Source organism: Mercurialis annua, linkage group LG4, assembly GCF_937616625.2.
Source record: "Mercurialis annua linkage group LG4, ddMerAnnu1.2, whole genome shotgun sequence".
Lineage (NCBI taxonomy): Eukaryota > Viridiplantae > Streptophyta > Magnoliopsida > Malpighiales > Euphorbiaceae > Mercurialis > Mercurialis annua.
Window position 1 is genome coordinate 36065828 of NC_065573.1, and position 17197 is coordinate 36083024.

The 17197-nt window shown below is 32.0% G+C and overlaps 4 protein-coding genes across 5 annotated transcripts; all 4 read left to right on the forward strand.

The window, feature by feature from the left end:
- The first annotated feature begins 203 nt into the window (after window positions 1–203).
- On the forward strand, window positions 204–6316 carry LOC126679423 (probable metal-nicotianamine transporter YSL7). The gene is made up of 6 exons (XM_050374443.2): window positions 204–780; window positions 3084–3247; window positions 3352–3449; window positions 3540–3674; window positions 4177–4366; window positions 5040–6316. Exons 1-6 carry the CDS (start codon window positions 354–356, stop codon window positions 6141–6143), a joined length of 2118 nt encoding a protein of 705 aa, XP_050230400.1. The 5' UTR covers window positions 204–353; the 3' UTR covers window positions 6144–6316.
- Window positions 6317–7005: 689 nt separating this feature from the next.
- On the forward strand, window positions 7006–7739 carry LOC126679019 (uncharacterized). The gene is made up of 2 exons (XM_050373956.2): window positions 7006–7275; window positions 7407–7739. The coding sequence occupies exons 1-2, from the start codon at window positions 7092–7094 to the stop codon at window positions 7577–7579; spliced, it is 357 nt and encodes a 118-aa protein (XP_050229913.1). The 5' UTR covers window positions 7006–7091; the 3' UTR covers window positions 7580–7739.
- Window positions 7740–8701: 962 nt separating this feature from the next.
- LOC126677468 (nibrin homolog) lies at window positions 8702–16496 on the forward strand. Of its 2 annotated transcripts, XR_007640527.2 has the most exons (14): window positions 8702–8856; window positions 8964–9017; window positions 9228–9477; window positions 9691–9779; window positions 10517–10647; window positions 11158–11204; window positions 11331–11439; window positions 11768–11854; window positions 12524–12692; window positions 13317–13729; window positions 14752–14813; window positions 14894–14996; window positions 15096–15203; window positions 16382–16496. XR_007640527.2 is itself a non-coding variant. In XM_050372102.2 (13 exons), the coding sequence occupies exons 1-13, from the start codon at window positions 8820–8822 to the stop codon at window positions 15147–15149; spliced, it is 1605 nt and encodes a 534-aa protein (XP_050228059.1). In that variant the 5' UTR covers window positions 8702–8819; the 3' UTR covers window positions 15150–15357. The 2 variants fall into 2 exon arrangements, 1 of the variants encoding a protein (XP_050228059.1); XM_050372102.2 differs by lacking the exon at window positions 16382–16496 and having other exon boundaries at window positions 15096–15357.
- LOC126677469 (kunitz type trypsin inhibitor 111-like) lies at window positions 15936–17120 on the forward strand. The gene has a single exon (XM_050372103.2). It carries the CDS (start codon window positions 16326–16328, stop codon window positions 17022–17024), a length of 699 nt encoding a protein of 232 aa, XP_050228060.1. The 5' UTR covers window positions 15936–16325; the 3' UTR covers window positions 17025–17120.
- The last annotated feature ends 77 nt before the right edge of the window (window positions 17121–17197 follow it).

Sequence of the window (17197 nt, forward strand, 5' to 3'; positions counted from 1 at the left end):
TAATAAAATATATAATTAGATAAGATTGATATACAAAACAAAAGATGCATTTTTTCTTTTATTTAATTACGTCTTTAATTTAAATTCCAACTAATTAAACTCAGAAGAAAACCCATGACCTGTTTAAAAGGTAATTATAAATAAAAAAAATGTAACAACTTGGTAAACTTTCTATAAAAACCCTAATTTATCTGTCTTACCATATTATTATTACACGTTAAACAACTCATCACTACACAAAACCTAAAACTAAGGAGAGAAACAAAGAAAGTGTCTCCTCTTCATTCTCACACTCTTTTAAGCTTCCCCTTCCTCATTAAACATTATTTAATTCTCACCACATCCTCCCAACAATGAGCCGAAGAGAGATCGAAATTATGGATCGAAACGGGTCATCGAAGAACAACCCGATCGAAGATCCGAACTACGAAGATTCACAGTCGAAGAAAATGAAGAAGAACGAAGAAGAACACGTGGAATCTGTGGAGATGGTGTTCGAGTCGAAAGAGGTTCCGACATGGCAGAAACAGCTGACGGTTAGGGCATTTGTAGTGAGCTTTGTGTTGGGTATTTTGTTTAGTTTCATTGTCATGAAACTCAATCTCACTACTGGTATTATCCCGTCGCTAAATGTTTCTGCTGGTCTTTTGGGGTTCTTCTTTATTAAAATATGGACGAAGTTTATGAGTAAAGCTGGTATTTTGAAACAACCTTTTACTAGACAGGAAAATACCGTCATTCAAACTTGCGTTGTGGCCACCTCCGGTATTGCTTTTAGTGGTACGTATTCGTATTCTTTTTCTCTCTCTAGTTTTTTATCAGAAAAATTCTTATCTAGATCGGACTTAGTTGTTCGTACGTATCATCTCTCAAGAATTCATGTGAGATGATACGTATATATGTATCGGTATCATTTGCATATTATTTATCTTTTTTTAGTTTCTTTTGAATTTTTTTAATTATAACAAACTCGATTGTTCGTATGAATCATCTCGGTTGAATTCATAACGTCGTGAGCTGATTAAATGATTTTTACAATAATTTTTAATATAACTGAATGAGTGGTTATTGATCCTAATTAGTAGTTTCTTTAGCCATGTGACCTATTTATATGATTTTCTTCGTATGCCAGCAATATTTGGTGTAATTAATCTGGTTTTTAGCTAAATATATTATGCCATGCTTTTTCTTGAAGAATAAAATTTTAGTAGGAAGAGCAAAATGAAAACTGTTGTAGAAATCATTGGGTTTGATTAAATATCTTTTACAATTATGGTTTTAAAATCTGTTCTATTGTTTCTTAGGAATTTTCCAGTCCTGTAGTGAAATTTATATTTGAAAAAAGTTCACATTAGAAGTAATCACAATTAAAATTAAAATTAAAATTAAACGGATTTCTTACTATTATTAACTTAAGAAAAATGCAGTCCTATGTTATTAATTTAAACTATTGTATAGTATTATTGTTTGTTTCTTCATAAAATATTTTTGACTTGTAAAAGTAAAAAAGAAAAAATTAACAAAAAACTGCATATGAAAAGTGAATATTTTTTATAGAAAATATATTTCTATAAAAAGAAAAACAACAAATTTTCAGTTTCAAATAAAGAATAAAATCTCATTCATTACATTTTCATCATCATAAAATATTTTTGACCTGTAAAAGTTAAAAACAAAATTATTTAAAGAAAATTGTCTATAAAAAGTGAATATAGTTTTTTTAGAAAATATATTCAACAAATTTTCAATTCTAAATAACAAATTAACCACATAACAATTTCGTCATGTTCATCCAAAAGACTTTTTCATCAGTTAGCAAAGCCAATTTGGAGTTTATACTTATTATTAGAAATTTATACAAAAAATGAGAAAGTAATTAAATGCCTCACATGCCAATTCTTATCAAAAAATAGGAAAGGGTACTCAAATGGAAAACTAACACTAACCATATCTAAACGACACGGGTGTACACACTGTACGCAATGACTTTCACATACAATCCACCGCTGATAAATTAATTTATTGATATGAATATCATGAATTGGATTCTTTATGATTTGTTTGTTCTTTTCTGCTTTCTGTTCACATCTATTTATGAAATATATTTTATGATTTTTATTTTTATTTTATAATTTTAACATCTATTAAGGAGTATATTTTATGATTTCCCATGTTCATTCCATACACCAAAAATAGGAAAGAAGATAAAATATAATTGATAATTATGAGATTTGTTTCCTAAGTAAGGACTAATCAGTATTTTTGAGTTATTATCTTAATATAATTTAATTTTAGTTTTTGCATATATTCAAAGAATCTCAACCTTGGTTTTTTTAATATTATAAAAATAAACTTTATTTTTAAACAAAAATTAACACTCATCATTGTTTAGTACCAAAATGAGATTCTAATTTATTATGTCAATTAGATATTTCCCATAAACAAGATAATAATTAAAAATATTAATTTGTTTGAAATGGATATCATAAGCTTGTTATATTCAGATTTTTTTCCATTAGGTGAAAATAATAACTTTATTAAAATGGATGAAATTAAAATTTTAAAATGAATTAAATTTATATAAAGTGGTCAACTATCTATAGTTTACTACAAGTGTAGATTCTCTAACAAGTATGATGGAATCATGTGGATAAGATGCGAGTCTGAACTCTGTGTAAGAAGATAAAAAATTAATTGACCAATCTATTCATACTTTTTTAATCAAAGATTTCAGAGTTTGGACCCCGAGATTTAGGAAGAAAGTTAGGCATGAAGACATATTGTGTGCGTCGATCTAAAAATATGTTAGCTTACAAGTCAATGCCCACCATGAAATATGAATATGATAGTTGACATTAATATTTGACTCAAAGTGATTATATAGAAAATTGAACAATTTAATCAAATGGAATTTATTTTTATTTTTTTCTAAATTGATTTACACTAAAAGTGAATTAAACTATTTTAGTTTCAATATCAAATCAAATTAAACAATTATATATTTTGAAAATTTGATTAAATAAAAATTATCGGTTCAGTTCGATTATTGTGACCGATATCTAATTAATTTGATGAATTTACAGGTGGATTCGGAAGTTACTTATTCGGAATGAGCGACGTGGTAGCTAGACAATCAACAGAATTAAATAATGCACAGAATATAAAGAATCCATCACTGGGATGGATGATTGCCTTTCTGTTTGTTGTTAGCTTTCTTGGCCTTTTTTCTGTTGTGCCTCTTAGAAAGGTATACTCATTTCTACTATATTATTATTAACTCACCATATTAATAAATACTACAATAATACGTAAATGTGGAAGTAAAGTTGATATAGAAAATGTATATTTCAGATAATGATCATAGACTTCAAATTGACATACCCAAGTGGAACTGCTACTGCTCACCTTATCAACAGTTTCCATACCCCTCAGGGTGCCAAGTTAGCAAAGTGAGAATTACCTAATTTCTTTTAAATTCTAATTTCCTAATCAGAATTGATCAAAAATTTAAATGATTTTTTTTTTTTTTTTTTTTGCAGGAAACAAGTTAGAGAATTGGGCAAGTTTTTCTCATTCAGTTTCTTCTGGGGTTTCTTCCAGTGGTTTTTCACTGGTGGAGATGACTGTGGATTCGTCAACTTCCCAACTTTTGGTCTCGAGGCCTATCAACACAAGTATATTTCTTGTTCTATACCTATATTCATTACTAAATTAAAGATTCATTACATTTTTGACGGGCTCAATTTGAGATAATTTTTATCGACAGTCTCTAAACGACCATATCTCTATTGTCGTAGTCGTAGGCGTTAAGTTTTTATTGGTTAATATATTTTTTTCTCAACTTCTAGTATAAGGTCAATCTAGCTCTAATTTAATCAAAATTTAATGACAGTGGTCAGTTAGAATTCCATTTAAATTGGTAAGTTTCCAAATAAATAATAAGACTCCAAGTGACTGTCACATCATTAAATTTTAGTGGAGACGTAGCTATAGTGACATGGTGGACAATATTGATACAAAATAAAATTTGAAGGAGAATATTGTTATGAGTTAAAAGTTTAGGGACTAAAGTGAGAATGAGACAAAAGGTGAGGTATTATATGTGAAAATTACCCCTCTATATGAATACCTCACATTTTTCATTTATGCCTACTAATTGATATTTTTGAAAATTAGGTTTTATTTTGATTTCTCTGCTACATATGTGGGTGTGGGAATGATCTGCCCATACCTCATAAACATTTCTCTACTGGTTGGAGCAGTACTGTCATGGGGCATAATGTGGCCTCTCATTGATACTAGAAAAGGTGTTTGGTATCCTGCTGACCTTAGCCCAAGCAGTCTTCATGGACTTCAAGGTTATAAGGTAACTTTCTTTTCATGACCAAGAACTCAAAAATATTGTTTTCTTTAGGAATGTAATCGAGCCTGAGTCAATTTATGAGTTATGCGAATTGATTTAAAATATATTCAAAATCAACTTGATTTAAAATGAATAGCGTTTAAATTAGAACTACTAAAGTCGAGTTTAAGTTTGAGTTACTCGAGTCTGGTTTGAATTTGAGCCACTCGAGCTGAGTTTGAGCTACTTGTTGAAGTTAATGACAAATCAAAAAATACTTAACTTGATAAGAGTCGCGCGAGCCGAATCAAGTCTTGATTAAGTTACTTTTCTAACCTTGATAATCATATTATAATACATTCACTTCTACACTAAAAAATGTAACTTTTAAATATTTATTTAGATAATTATAGTCGAGTCAAAAATTAATATTTTACTATTAATTTGGTTCAACCCCTTAAAATAGAACTTATTGAATTGGAAGCTATTAAAAACTCAATTCGATATTTCGACTCAATTTGATTATACTCCTATACTAATGTTTCGTATTTGGAAGCTATTAAAATAAAATTTCAATTCAATTTGAATAGAGTTTCAAGCTTTGTATCGTGTAATCGAGTTGAACTTAACAATGTTTCGACTTGATTGAATTGCATAATTATTATGCAAATGCTTTAACTTGGTGTCATTGTTTCAGGTTTTCATAGCCATAGCTATGATCCTTGGTGACGGTGCATACAACTTCGTCAAAGTTCTTGGCCGCACACTATTTGGCATATACCAACAAGTCAAAACTAAAGACACCGTTCTCCCAGTCGATAATTCCCCTTCAAGTTCAACCTCTCCATCTATATCATACGACGATCAAAAGCGAACGGAACTCTTTCTCCGAGACCAAATTCCGGCATGGTTCGCCATTTCCGGCTATGTCATCATCGCCATAATCTCCATAGTCACAGTTCCTCACATCTTCACTCAGCTCAAATGGTATCACATTGTCGTCATTTACATAATAGCCCCAGTTTTAGCCTTTTGCAATGCTTATGGCTGCGGGCTAACAGATTGGTCACTCGCGTCAACTTACGGAAAGCTAGCCATTTTCACCATCGGTGCATGGGCCGGGGCTTCTCACGGCGGTGTTCTTGCTGGCTTAGCAGCTTGTGGTGTGATGATGAACATTGTCTCTACAGCTTCTGACCTTATGCAAGATTTCAAAACTGGTTACATGACATTAGCTTCACCTCGGTCCATGTTTGTCAGCCAAATTATCGGAACTGCAATGGGTTGTGTGATTTGTCCGTGTGTTTTCTGGCTTTTCTACAAGGCCTTTCATGATCTCGGCCTTCCGGGTTCTCAATATCCTGCCCCATACGCCCTCGTTTATCGGAACATGGCGATTCTCGGTGTCGACGGATTTTCGGCCTTGCCCAAGAACTGTCTCGTATTGTGCTACATTTTCTTCGCGGCTGCTGTTGTTATTAATGGGATAAGAGACGGAGCCGGAAAGCGAGTTGCTCAATTTATTCCGATTCCAATGGCAATGGCGATTCCGTTTTATCTCGGAGGGTATTTCGCTATCGATATGTGCGTCGGAAGCTTGATTTTGTTCATTTGGAGGAAGGTTAATAGGGCAAAGGCCGACGCGTTCGGACCGGCTGTAGCTTCGGGGTTGATTTGTGGCGATGGAATTTGGACTTTGCCGAGCTCTATATTGGCTTTGCTAGGTGTTCAGCCACCGATCTGCATGAAGTTCTTGTCGAGCAAGCAAAATACAAAGGTGGATGCTTTCTTACAAGGCTAGATGAACTAGATTTGATATATGTTTTTAATGTTTTTACTTCTGTTTTGTTTCTATGTAGTGTTTGCCTTAATGTCTTGATGCAATTGTATATGTTTATGTAGTTATTTCAGTAGTATTAATTTGCCAGACATTTACGGGTATTGTAAACTCACAAAATATTATCTTAGTCTCAAGGTCTCAAATTGGAGTGTGCAAAATCCAACCAATCCCAATAATTCAACCGAAAGATAAATTTGATTTAATTCAGTTTAGAATTTTAGGTCATTTTGAGTGCAAACTGAATAAAAAAGGATCAAGCTGAAAGGTGCAGTTTGAACTTGGAAATCATCTTACTTTTCTTTTTGGCTTCTATATGCAAACTCTGTTTTATTGAATATTGGTAGCTCATTTCACCATCCTTGTCATTTCAATTAGACTTGCAGTTCAGGACAATAAATATTTATCTGTGAAACATAATTAGTTAAATATAAATATGGCATGAATAATCATTATTTGATATATAAAAATCAAACACGACCTATTTTCAACATGTGTTACACGATAAGATGCAAATACACTCGTGTAATTGAGTGAAAAAAAATATTATCAATGAACCATGGATCAAAATTATTTACTTAATTAATGAAAATTTTGTCCTCAATTGCTAAACAAGTTGATTTTTTTCCTTATTTGGCTTAAAGGGACAAATTGGGAGAGTGGCAAACATGGTGGTCCCTTTTTGTTTTTATCCCCCTCGGGTAGTGGAAATACAGTCCTTTCATGTACCTCTAAACCCACAGAACAGTGGACAGACAAAAATGTATTTTACTATAAAAACATTAAAACAAGGAACAAAACTTTCCATCTTCTATTATTTATTGCTCATCAATTACCAAACCAACTCTGTTTCTGCTTTATCTTTCTTCTCTGCTGCTTTCAAAATAAAAAAAAGCTTCGACAGAGACAACAATGGCGTTTTCATCGAAGGAAACGATAATACAAGCCAAAGAAGATTTGAAAATACTTGAAACCCTTCACCCGGATCGTTTTGAATATCTAAAGCTCGAGCTAAAGTCATTTATCTCATTTCTTGAATCTCAATGTTCATCTGACAACTCCATCGCCTCCTTTGATCAGCTTGTTTCAACACAAGGTCAGTGTACACCTAGTTAGCCTTGAATGTAAAAAGGTGTAATAAAGTGATTGAAATTTGATAGAAGGGACTTTGTTGAATGTTTATGGTTGTAATAATGTTTGTTTTGAAAATGTATACTGTGCATGCAGCATCAACTTATTGTGAGAAGAATGATATTGTAAAGGATCACCAAGAAATGGAGGAAGAAAGAGATGAGTTTGAAGAAGTGAAGAAGAAGAAGAAAGATAGAGTTGAGTTGGTTTTAGAGAAAGCAGAGTGTTGTCTCCGCAAAATTCAAGAATTTAAAGCTACCCTTTGTTGATATTGTCAAGTGTTGGATTAAGAGGTGAGGAGTAGGGAAATTCAATCAAATGTTAAAAGAGAAGAAAAATAGATGATGTATATTAATTTTTTAATATTTAATTTGATAATTAATGTCAATTTAACATATTATTATCCCGCACAACGCACTTTTTATTTTTTATATTTTTTTGATAATTGGGAAGCGAGAATGCTTGTGGGAGGAATTGAATCCACGACCTTGATAGTTTGCTGCGTATCATTCATATTATTTGAGTTACAGCTCATTGTTTTATTTTTTTATAGTTCGGTCTTGCATAGCAGTTTTATTTTTATTTTTAAAATAACATTACATTAAATTTTCTTTTAATATTTTTTATAAATTTAAAATAAATTTTACTTTCTTTATTCCATTTTAAAAATGAACATAATGTGCACATGGACTGAAAAGACAACAATATATATGGGCTTTTCTCATTTTATCCGTATTTATAATAATTTGTTATAGCTGAATTGATAAAATTTCTGTCCTAATTTTTTTGTGTCACATTGTTGTATAGAGTTAAAATTATTATAAATAAAAATATTTAAAAAGGTAAATATATAGTTTGAACTTTATGTTCGGCTTGGTTTTAAATTTAAACTTTTAAAAATGATGTAGACTTTTATTTTGTAAATTTTTTGTCGTACACATAATATTAACAGAGAAAGTGGATCACTTCAAGTTCAAAATTCCCTTCACTTTTCTAAAATCCACTTAAATGTTTGACACCTAAGTAAAATGATAAAAATGAAGGGAATCAATTGTCATTTTAGGTGTTAAAAATCTAAATGGATTTAAGAGAAATGAGAAAATTTGTACTTGAGGAAAACTATTTTTATTGATAGAGAGCTAACTTTTATTTGTTCATAATTTTAAATTTCATAATGACATCGTTTATATTCTACTTGAATAAAATGTCACATGCACGCCATATATCATCCATACTAATATATGGCAATTAAAAAAAATGTTCGAAAAACATTTATTTAATCAATTTTAATAATACTAAAATTTACTCTATAATAAAAAAATTATTAAAATTCAATTTAAAACCGAGGTGGGCCAAACATTTGGCCTATTTGGAAAAAATGTTGTTCTTTATGGGAAAAAACAGAAGAAATTAATCAATTAAAAACCCTTGAAAAACCCAAAAAGAAAAAAGAAAAGCTTAACAATTCGCGCTCTATCTATCTAGTCCTTCTGATTTTAGTAACATACAATGGTATGGGCATTGTTTCCCGCCGATCCTCTCTCAGGTCAATTCCGTTCACCTTTTTTCTTCATTTTTTTAATTTTATTTTTCTAGTTTTTCTTTCTTTAATGCCGGAAATGGTAATGAGTTGGTGATTGTTGTAATTTTCAGGTGAAGAAAGATATTATATTTTCAAGAAAGGAACTTACAAAGTTGGTAGAAAAGGTCAAACACTAAACTTGTTCCTCTTTTTTTTTTAATTTTATTAATTGCTTTTCTAAATTACACTTAGCTTAAGTAATTTCACTGAAAGAAACTATTTAATGTGATTTTGTTATGAATTTTTATCATGGAGGCAAAAATTTTTGCTTGGTTGGTTTGATTTGTTTACGTTTTGTTAATCGGAATGATTGTTAATTTTGGTTTTTTGTACAGGTTGTGATGTAATAATTAATAAAGATAAAGGAGTTTCTCGAATTCACTCGGAGATAATTGTTGATGAAATGATATCAGTGAACAACTCTGACCGGAATTCTAGAGTTCGGGTGAGAGATTGTTCAAAGTATGGGACGTTTATTAATAGGCATCTTGAATCAAAACAAAAGGTTCATGACTTTCCTAACAAAGAAGCTACTTTAAAAGATGGGGATATGGTTTCATTTGGAACCGGTAATGCAACTTACAGGTACCCGTTTTTTGTGTGTTTTGGTATATAAGTGGGTGTAATTTGACTATAACAATTTTTTTGTGTGCATACTGGGAACAACAGTAAATGAGCTTTGCAGATTACTCTAAACTTGTTGAATAATTGCCAACTTTTGTTAGAAGTACAAATAAATGCACCACTGTGTTCCAATCTTATGTAATTATAACTTTTCTCTTGGAACTAAATATGCAGGTTTTCTTTTGTTCCATTCACATTTTTTATTTGCTGCTCGGAATCCAATCAAATGGATGATACCCTTCGAGAAAAAGTTTCATCGATTGGTTAGTGACAAGTAACATTCTTGCTTACAGTTCTCCTTTTACTTCTTTAAATTATTTGGAATCTAACATTCTCTTATTAAAGTAAATCTTTCAATGCATTCTTTTATGTCTATGCTTCATAGTACAATTATTTGACAATTGTTGTCACTGAAAGAAAGTAAAAGAGATGGTGGTTAAATGGTATATTATACTATATCTGAGCAGTTTTTAACCACCTCTGATAAGTTAAATTGCTCCCTGACTAGTAAAAGCAAGGGGCTGCTACTAGTTGCCGAGTGCTATTGCCTCTCCAGAATTTTTACGTTGAAAGATAGTTGTCTTTCTAGTTTTGAGCACAAATTACTGACCCATACACATAGTAGATTATGAGGCAAAATATATGATAAGTGCTAGATAATAAGAAAAAGCCAGCTGGAATTGCTTAAATCCTATCTTCTACTTTCTTTAGTTGGTAGAACTGCAATTTGTACTTATTAATCATGGTAGAATTGTGAATGTAATTTTTTTCTTTCAAAACGTGATATATCAGATTGTTACTGTTTTTTTGTTGTTGCCATCAAAAGTCGTTTTTTTTGCCTTATCGCATTTGGTATTGGAAAAAAGAGATTCCTCTTATCATGGCTGGGCGAGCAATGCATGAGATTTTTACTTCTGCTCAGTACTTAGGAAATAGGATGTTAGGCTTCCTTGTCAAAACTTTTGACATTTATTATCAATATCTTATAATTCTTATTTAGGTGCTCGTATAACTGAACAACTGAGTGACGAGTGCACGCATATGCTTGTTCTTCACCAAATGCCAATGAAAGAAAATGCTATTGATGCTATTGTGGCTAAGAAACCTGTTGTTCTCCATAGTTGGGTTGAGGTATGTGGGAAAACTCTGAACTTCTTTTTAAGTTTCTGTTTTGAAATTTGAAGTTCACAAACCTTTTGAGCATAGATTTCTTAATGCTAGTTAATGAATTCATAGGTTTAATAGTAGGCAGAAGGTTTTTAAGGCAATGCTATAATATTTTTACAAGGTCTCATCTCGTTAGCTCCCTTGATTGAGCTTAGAGATGTCTAATTTATTGCAAGTTCTTATTTGGCTCATCTTTTGGTGACTTTATGTGACACTATATACAATACATTTGAATTAGAAGATTATCACCAATAAAGATGAAAGTATGGTTTTATTCCTGATGAAATATACGATGAAGGTTAATGTTAATTTACAATGTTTATATTCCTATTAAGGAGAATGCAATGTGAGGATCCTTTATTGTACTTGTCTGAAACTGAATAAGCATCACTAGGTGCACCTTATTGTGAATGTAAACCTTAAATTTGCATTATCTTCACTCTATACTATTACCAATTATTGCATTATCTTTAGTTGGTTGCAGAAAAAGGCATTGTTTCAGAAATTCCTAGCTGGAATCTGTAAGTTTCTAGTATTTAACATTCATCATGGTGTTTACTTGATCCTTATGTGCAATTTGTATTTATTTTTATTATTTTCTACTAAAATGTCCCCCCCCCCCCCTCCCCCCCTAATTCCTCCCTCAGCTACATTCCAACATTAACGGTGGAAGGAGTACCAGTTAAAGTTGTGGACTCTGTAACTCGGGCAAACTGTTTGAAGGGATATACTTGTCTCCTGGAATCATCAAATATGGTGAGTTATACAGTCCAAGCTGCTTTGAGGAGATTATTGTTATTTCATTTTATTGCAGTTCAACAATAAAATGAGAATGAGGCAGAGAGAGGTTTGTGCTTCGCATGCAGCTGACTTTATTGATTATGTGACTCCTACTAAGGAGGCTGACAAATATGCTCGATCGTACATTTTAAACTGTCTGATTCATTAACCAGTTGTAAATGTATGATTATTAAATTTAATTGCTGTCAGGATGCTTTATTCATGTCGATATTGATCAACTGATTGGAATCTAAATAGTTTTTGGATGATTTATATTATTTATTCTAAGTTTTTTCTGATGCAGTATAAGTTTGGGAAGAGGTTGCAGGCAATGTTGCAAGTAGGGGGTGCAAATGTTATTTCCATTGAAGAATTTTATTCCAGTAGCCAAGTATGCCATTCAAGCTCTTTATAACATACTCCCTCCGTCCCAATAGAGTTGTCCACTTTGAGAAATTTTTTTGTCCCAAAACTCTTGTCCACTTTCAAAAAGTAACTAATTTTTACACTCAAAATTCTATATTACCCCTATTTAAAATTCACTAATGAGTTTTTTGAAAGTAAATTGCAAGTGGACCCTATATTAAATAGGGGTATGACAAGAAAAGTAAGTAAAATTTTACAAAACTCATAAGTAATAATTACTTTTCTTAAACTGTGTGATAAAGGCAAAGTGGACAACTCTATTGGGACGGAGGGAGTATTATTTTCTAGTTTTTTCACAAATGGGAAGTTTCACTGGTATGCCGTTTGTTTGACTACTGCTACAATATCTTGCTATGCACTAAGAAACTATGTTCACTGTTAGTTCGCTAGAGCAAAAGACACTTTTAAATGTTTAGGAAAGTCATGTCCTGTTGAGGGAGTATGATATTCTATAGTGACAAAACTTAACGATTACATGGAATTATCTATGTTTTATCCTTCAAAAAAAAAAAAAATCTATGCTGCCTGTTATTTGTTCTGGCGCGCAATTCTCATTGAGATGTTGATGTCTTACGTGCAATTATCTATAATTTTGTTGGTTTATCTTCTAACATATTGGATGAACAACTTATAGGGATTAGATAATAAAGAAAACTCTCGAATGGTCTGTGTTATCCCTCAAGGTTCAGCTGACAAGTTTAGTCGCTTCAGCAAACTTTCATTATCTCGAGTGAGTGAAGTGGATCTGTTTTGTGCTGTTGTATCTGGACACTTAGATTCATCTAAGCTGATACTACCAACTGGTAGGTATTCTTTTCTCGAGGTTTATTATGTGTATGCCGTGTTTCTTAAAAGTAGTGAGAGCTTATAACAGCGAGATGACAATTAGGTTTTCAAGTTCTCTCCTCTCCTTGGACTAGAAGATTTTTCTGAGTTAAAATATCTTTTGTCTTTCATGTCTTAAGGAGTTGAGAAATCTTGTAAACCTGAATAAATAAAAGATGAAGACCCCTTCTGGGAATCAAGCCGCACTATAAACTTATAGCTAAAGTTCCTTTCTTGATCTGTAACTCTTATATTCCTAAAAGTCAAATTTGGTTAGTTTGCAGAATATTGCTACCACTATCAGGCTAAGAAAAAGGCTATATTGTTGTTGGGAGCCTTATGTTATCTCTGATCTATAGCTTGTAAAGTTTCTAATAATGATTAACTGTCTTTTCCTTGTATCAACTATTGTTTATGGACCTATTTCAGTGATCTATTGCTCATGCTGTTTCTGATTGTAATTTTATTGTCTTTCCTTGTATTAGTGATTATTAGGTTAGTCTGCAAATTAGAATATGAATGCACTGTAGTTGTTATGATCACTTTTTGCATTTTCTAGTCGCTTCTCTAAGTAATTTGGCTTGCTCTATGTCCTCATGCAGTGGTTATTTCATCATCATGTTCAACGGATGAGACAATAGTGGCAGATTCGGATGAAGAAATGGAAACAACATCAAACTATGACACAATCAATGTTAAAAGTGAAAGCCCTAAATTTGTTAACAAAGTTGAAACATCCCCTGTTCAAAAAAAATTTGAAATATTCCCAGCTCAAACAAAAGCGGAAACATTACCGTTTCATCACCCATCTACTAAATTGGATTATAGCCATGTAGTGAGCTCTATGGACAATAAGGGTGCGATGACAGAAAAAGGGGAGAAGATGGATGAGCCTGAAAATGCAAATTCTGATATTATTTACAGCCAGGACCTAATTATTAGAGATTGGCATTTACCTGCCACAATCAGTTCTACCAGAGATGATCGAGTTTTGGATTTTAAGCGCTTCAAAAAGGTAAGAAATTTTTTAGTTCATCCTTTTGCAATTATGGTGTTGGTGTTTTTTATGCATATGCAGACCAAGCCCTAGGGACCGATAATTGGTGCAATTGTTAAAGCTTATGGTCTTTAACAGCAACTCTGAGTTTTGAGATCAACTATTTTAAAAATGTAAGCAAATTTGAGAATATCACACACTTCAACCTTTTCTCCTAGGTAGAGCTATGACTAATACTATGACCAATATGCTAGTTTTATATGACTTTGCTGTTTTCCAAACTCATTTTAACATGTCTTCAGAATAATTTGATTTCTTCTCAAAAGAAATAAAAATTATAGGGAAAGACAATTGCATGATCTGATATCCTCAAAGTCATGACAATGAAAAACAAACTAAAAGAGATTAAACAAATTATATACAATAGCAATGCTGCCTAATGTTTTGGAATGTAAGGTACATATTCTCTTTAAATCCACCAAAAGTGAACGCCTTTACTGAAGCAGAGAAAACTGTAGACTATTAGGTAAACCACAATCTTAAACATTCTTTCTGGGTCTACCCATATCCTTAGGTTGCAATAAATTAATTTCTCGTTTCATGAACGTTCAAGCGGCTATTATTTTTGTAAAAGCTCTAACGATTTTTTTAAACAAGTAAAAGAAAACCTTTCTAATGTCTCCAAGCAGGCCAACTTCTAAGTACTAGTTTGTTTATTTACTTTTATTTATTTATATCTGCAGCAATCTTTGGTTTTTATAACTTAGAAAATTTTATATCAAACAAAAGCTTTTTAATAGAACTTTATACTTTAAAACACAATTATTATAAGGTGGCTGTTTTAAGTCTACTTGGGGGAAGAATGCGACTGAGTCCTCAGATTGTGTTATTGATGAAGTGGCTGAGTGAGCTTGAGCTAGTTTAAGTTTCAAATATTGCTAGTATGAGAAGTTGAGAATACTGTTCATGTTTGTGATTTTGCTTGCTGACTTCTTCTCTTGAAGTTTTTCTAAGAATTGTTCTACTTTATTCTGTTTCAGAGAGATGCTCAATCAGGGAATAGCTTCAACAATCTAATCCCGTTTGCAAAATATCCCTACAAGTGAGATATTTTCCTTAAAACAAAGATTATTCTCATAGAAAATCTTGAAATCATGTTTATATGTTTGTGCTTCATGACAGAGATTCTGATTACGGTAATCAGGATATGGTAGACTCCGTGAAAGAAGAGAAAAAGCGGAAACAGATGGAAGCTGTCGCAGAGGATTTATTCAACAGTGAAAAGGTAGTTAAACAGGTTTACTTGTCTGCTTTAACAAAATTTAACAGTGAAAAATTGAGCGATGCAGCTAGATTTAAAAAAAATCACTGTTCAAAATTGCAGGGAAGGCGACGTGGTGTAGCTGGTTCCCTTCATTCAATTCTTTCTCGTGGGTAAACAACATTAAGGGGAAACTGGATCATCATCTCAATTTTCATTCTCTATTTGTTAGTGAGTGTTCGTTCCTCCTCCTGATTTACTGTTTGATTCAGCTGCATTTTAAACAAAGCTCGAAAATGTTGAATTTCTAGTAGTGTAGTACTTGACGCTGTTATATCAGTTGTACAGATATTTTGTTTTTAAAACTGTCACTTTAGAAAGTTAATTCTAGGTAGCTGATGCATTTTAAACATGGCTATGGCATTTAGGGGTGTGCAAAACCAAACTGAATAACTAAATAAAACTGATAAATGTGGTTTCGTTTTGTTCGACTCTAAAAGATTTTGGATTTTTTGTTTCAGTTTGATTCCCTTTGAAAAAAAAAAAGTTCGATTCACTCTAGGAAAGAACTGAATTAAGAACCCAAATTAAATATAAAAATACAAGTGAATTGATTGGTTTGGTTTAAAAATCATTTAAATCCTTGCAATTTTGGTTGGGTTTTGGGAACAAATATTAAAATTTTGATTTAGTTCTGTTGGATTGGAAGGGTATATGCACTCCAAATTGCATTCCTAAACTAATTTAAATGAAGAAAGTTATATTGGTTAGAATTGAGAATACTATAAAAGATTTGATACTTTTATAAAAGTGAACGGGTGATTGATTAACATTTAACTGCACTTGTTTTGTTTGATAATTGGTTAAACTTATGTTTTTGAAAGTTTTGATTAGAATTAACCTCATATGAAAAAATTGGTATTTTTAAGACATTAGGCTTATATAGTAAATATCTGAAGATTGATATTTTTAAAACATTAAACCTACATTAACTTGTATGCTTTAATTTTTTTGATTGCAGATTTATTTCTGATAAAAATAATAATCAGAAAATGAAATGAATAGACAATAAATTTAACTACTAAAAATCCCCATATGTCACAATTATAGAATCAGTAATTAATCAAATTTTCCCGCACGGGAATTGACCAAAATGAAACCTAATTACTGAAAGTGTTGTATTTTAAAGACTTATCAAATTTTTAAAGGGCTAAAGTCTATACTATTTACTTGTACCAAAAGCAATATAAAATTGGATAAAGATGTAAAGAAAATTTAAATTGCCGTGCCTCAAAGTATAGAAAATGTTTATCCACATGCACGTACCTATTATACTCTATAAATAGCAAGAACATGTCCTGTCTCAAAATAAGCTCATACATTTTTCATTATCACATCCTTAACACCAGCATTTATACACATACTACTGTTAATCGCTCCATGGTCATGAAATCGACGGCATTTCTCGTGTTGTCTGTATGGCTAGTAGTATCCATGATCGTCACAACCACCGCTTCTCATCAGCCGGCAGTGCTAGACACTGACGGACAGCCACTCCAAAGCGGCGTTGAATACTACATATTGCCGGCAGTAACTGATGTCTCCGGCGGTGTAACCCTATTCGAAGGCAAAAACAATTGCCCATTATTGGTCGGTCAAGAACCGCTTGGTCCGGAATTTTCACTTGGCCTACCAGTGACCTTGGAGCCATTTGCTGAAGGAGAGACGATCATTAGAGAGGACAGAGATTTGACAGTTACATTTCAAGTATTTAGTATTTGTATTCAGTCTACTATTTGGAGGGTAGGCGAAGAAAACCCTAAAACAAGAAGGAGACCCGTTGTTATTGCAGGAGAGAGAGATTATTTTAGGATTCAAAAGAATGAAACTGGTATTTATGACATTGTCTGGTGTCCTACTGAAGTTTGTCCAATTTGTAGATTCAGATGTGGTTCAGCTGGTATTGTTGTTGAGAATGGCAATAGGTTGCTGGCCTTGGATGGCCCTGCATTTCCCTTTCAGTTCACTAGGGTTTCTAACTCAGCTGTCTGAATGAAATGTTAAAAAAGGATGTTGTTCTTCTTTTGGCCTATTGTAATAATTTTAAATTATGGTATTATGTATATGAATAAATGGTTTGGAGATCTATTATGCATCAGATCAATTAAAAGAGAAAAAAATTGCTTTTAAATAATAAAATGCATACATCTCATATGATTCACCAT

Excerpts from the sequence above, each read along its gene's own strand:
- LOC126679423 (XM_050374443.2), top strand. The coding sequence starts at position 354 with ATGAGCCGAAGAGAGATCGAAATTATGGATCGAAACGGGTCATCGAAG. Across the intron at positions 781-3,083 it reads CTCCGGTATTGCTTTTAGTG|GTGGATTCGGAAGTTACTTA; the intron begins GTACGTATTCGT and ends ATGAATTTACAG. Across the intron at positions 3,248-3,351 it reads CTGTTGTGCCTCTTAGAAAG|ATAATGATCATAGACTTCAA; the intron begins GTATACTCATTT and ends TGTATATTTCAG.
- LOC126679019 (XM_050373956.2), top strand. The coding sequence starts at position 7,092 with ATGGCGTTTTCATCGAAGGAAACGATAATACAAGCCAAAGAAGATTTG. Across the intron at positions 7,276-7,406 it reads TCAGCTTGTTTCAACACAAG|CATCAACTTATTGTGAGAAG; the intron begins GTCAGTGTACAC and ends CTGTGCATGCAG.
- LOC126677468 (XM_050372102.2), top strand. The coding sequence starts at position 8,820 with ATGGTATGGGCATTGTTTCCCGCCGATCCTCTCTCAG. Across the intron at positions 11,440-11,767 it reads TCCTGGAATCATCAAATATG|TATAAGTTTGGGAAGAGGTT; the intron begins GTGAGTTATACA and ends TTTCTGATGCAG. Across the intron at positions 11,855-12,523 it reads AATTTTATTCCAGTAGCCAA|GGATTAGATAATAAAGAAAA; the intron begins GTATGCCATTCA and ends AACAACTTATAG.
- LOC126677469 (XM_050372103.2), top strand. The coding sequence starts at position 16,326 with ATGTCCTGTCTCAAAATAAGCTCATACATTTTTCATTATCACATCCTT.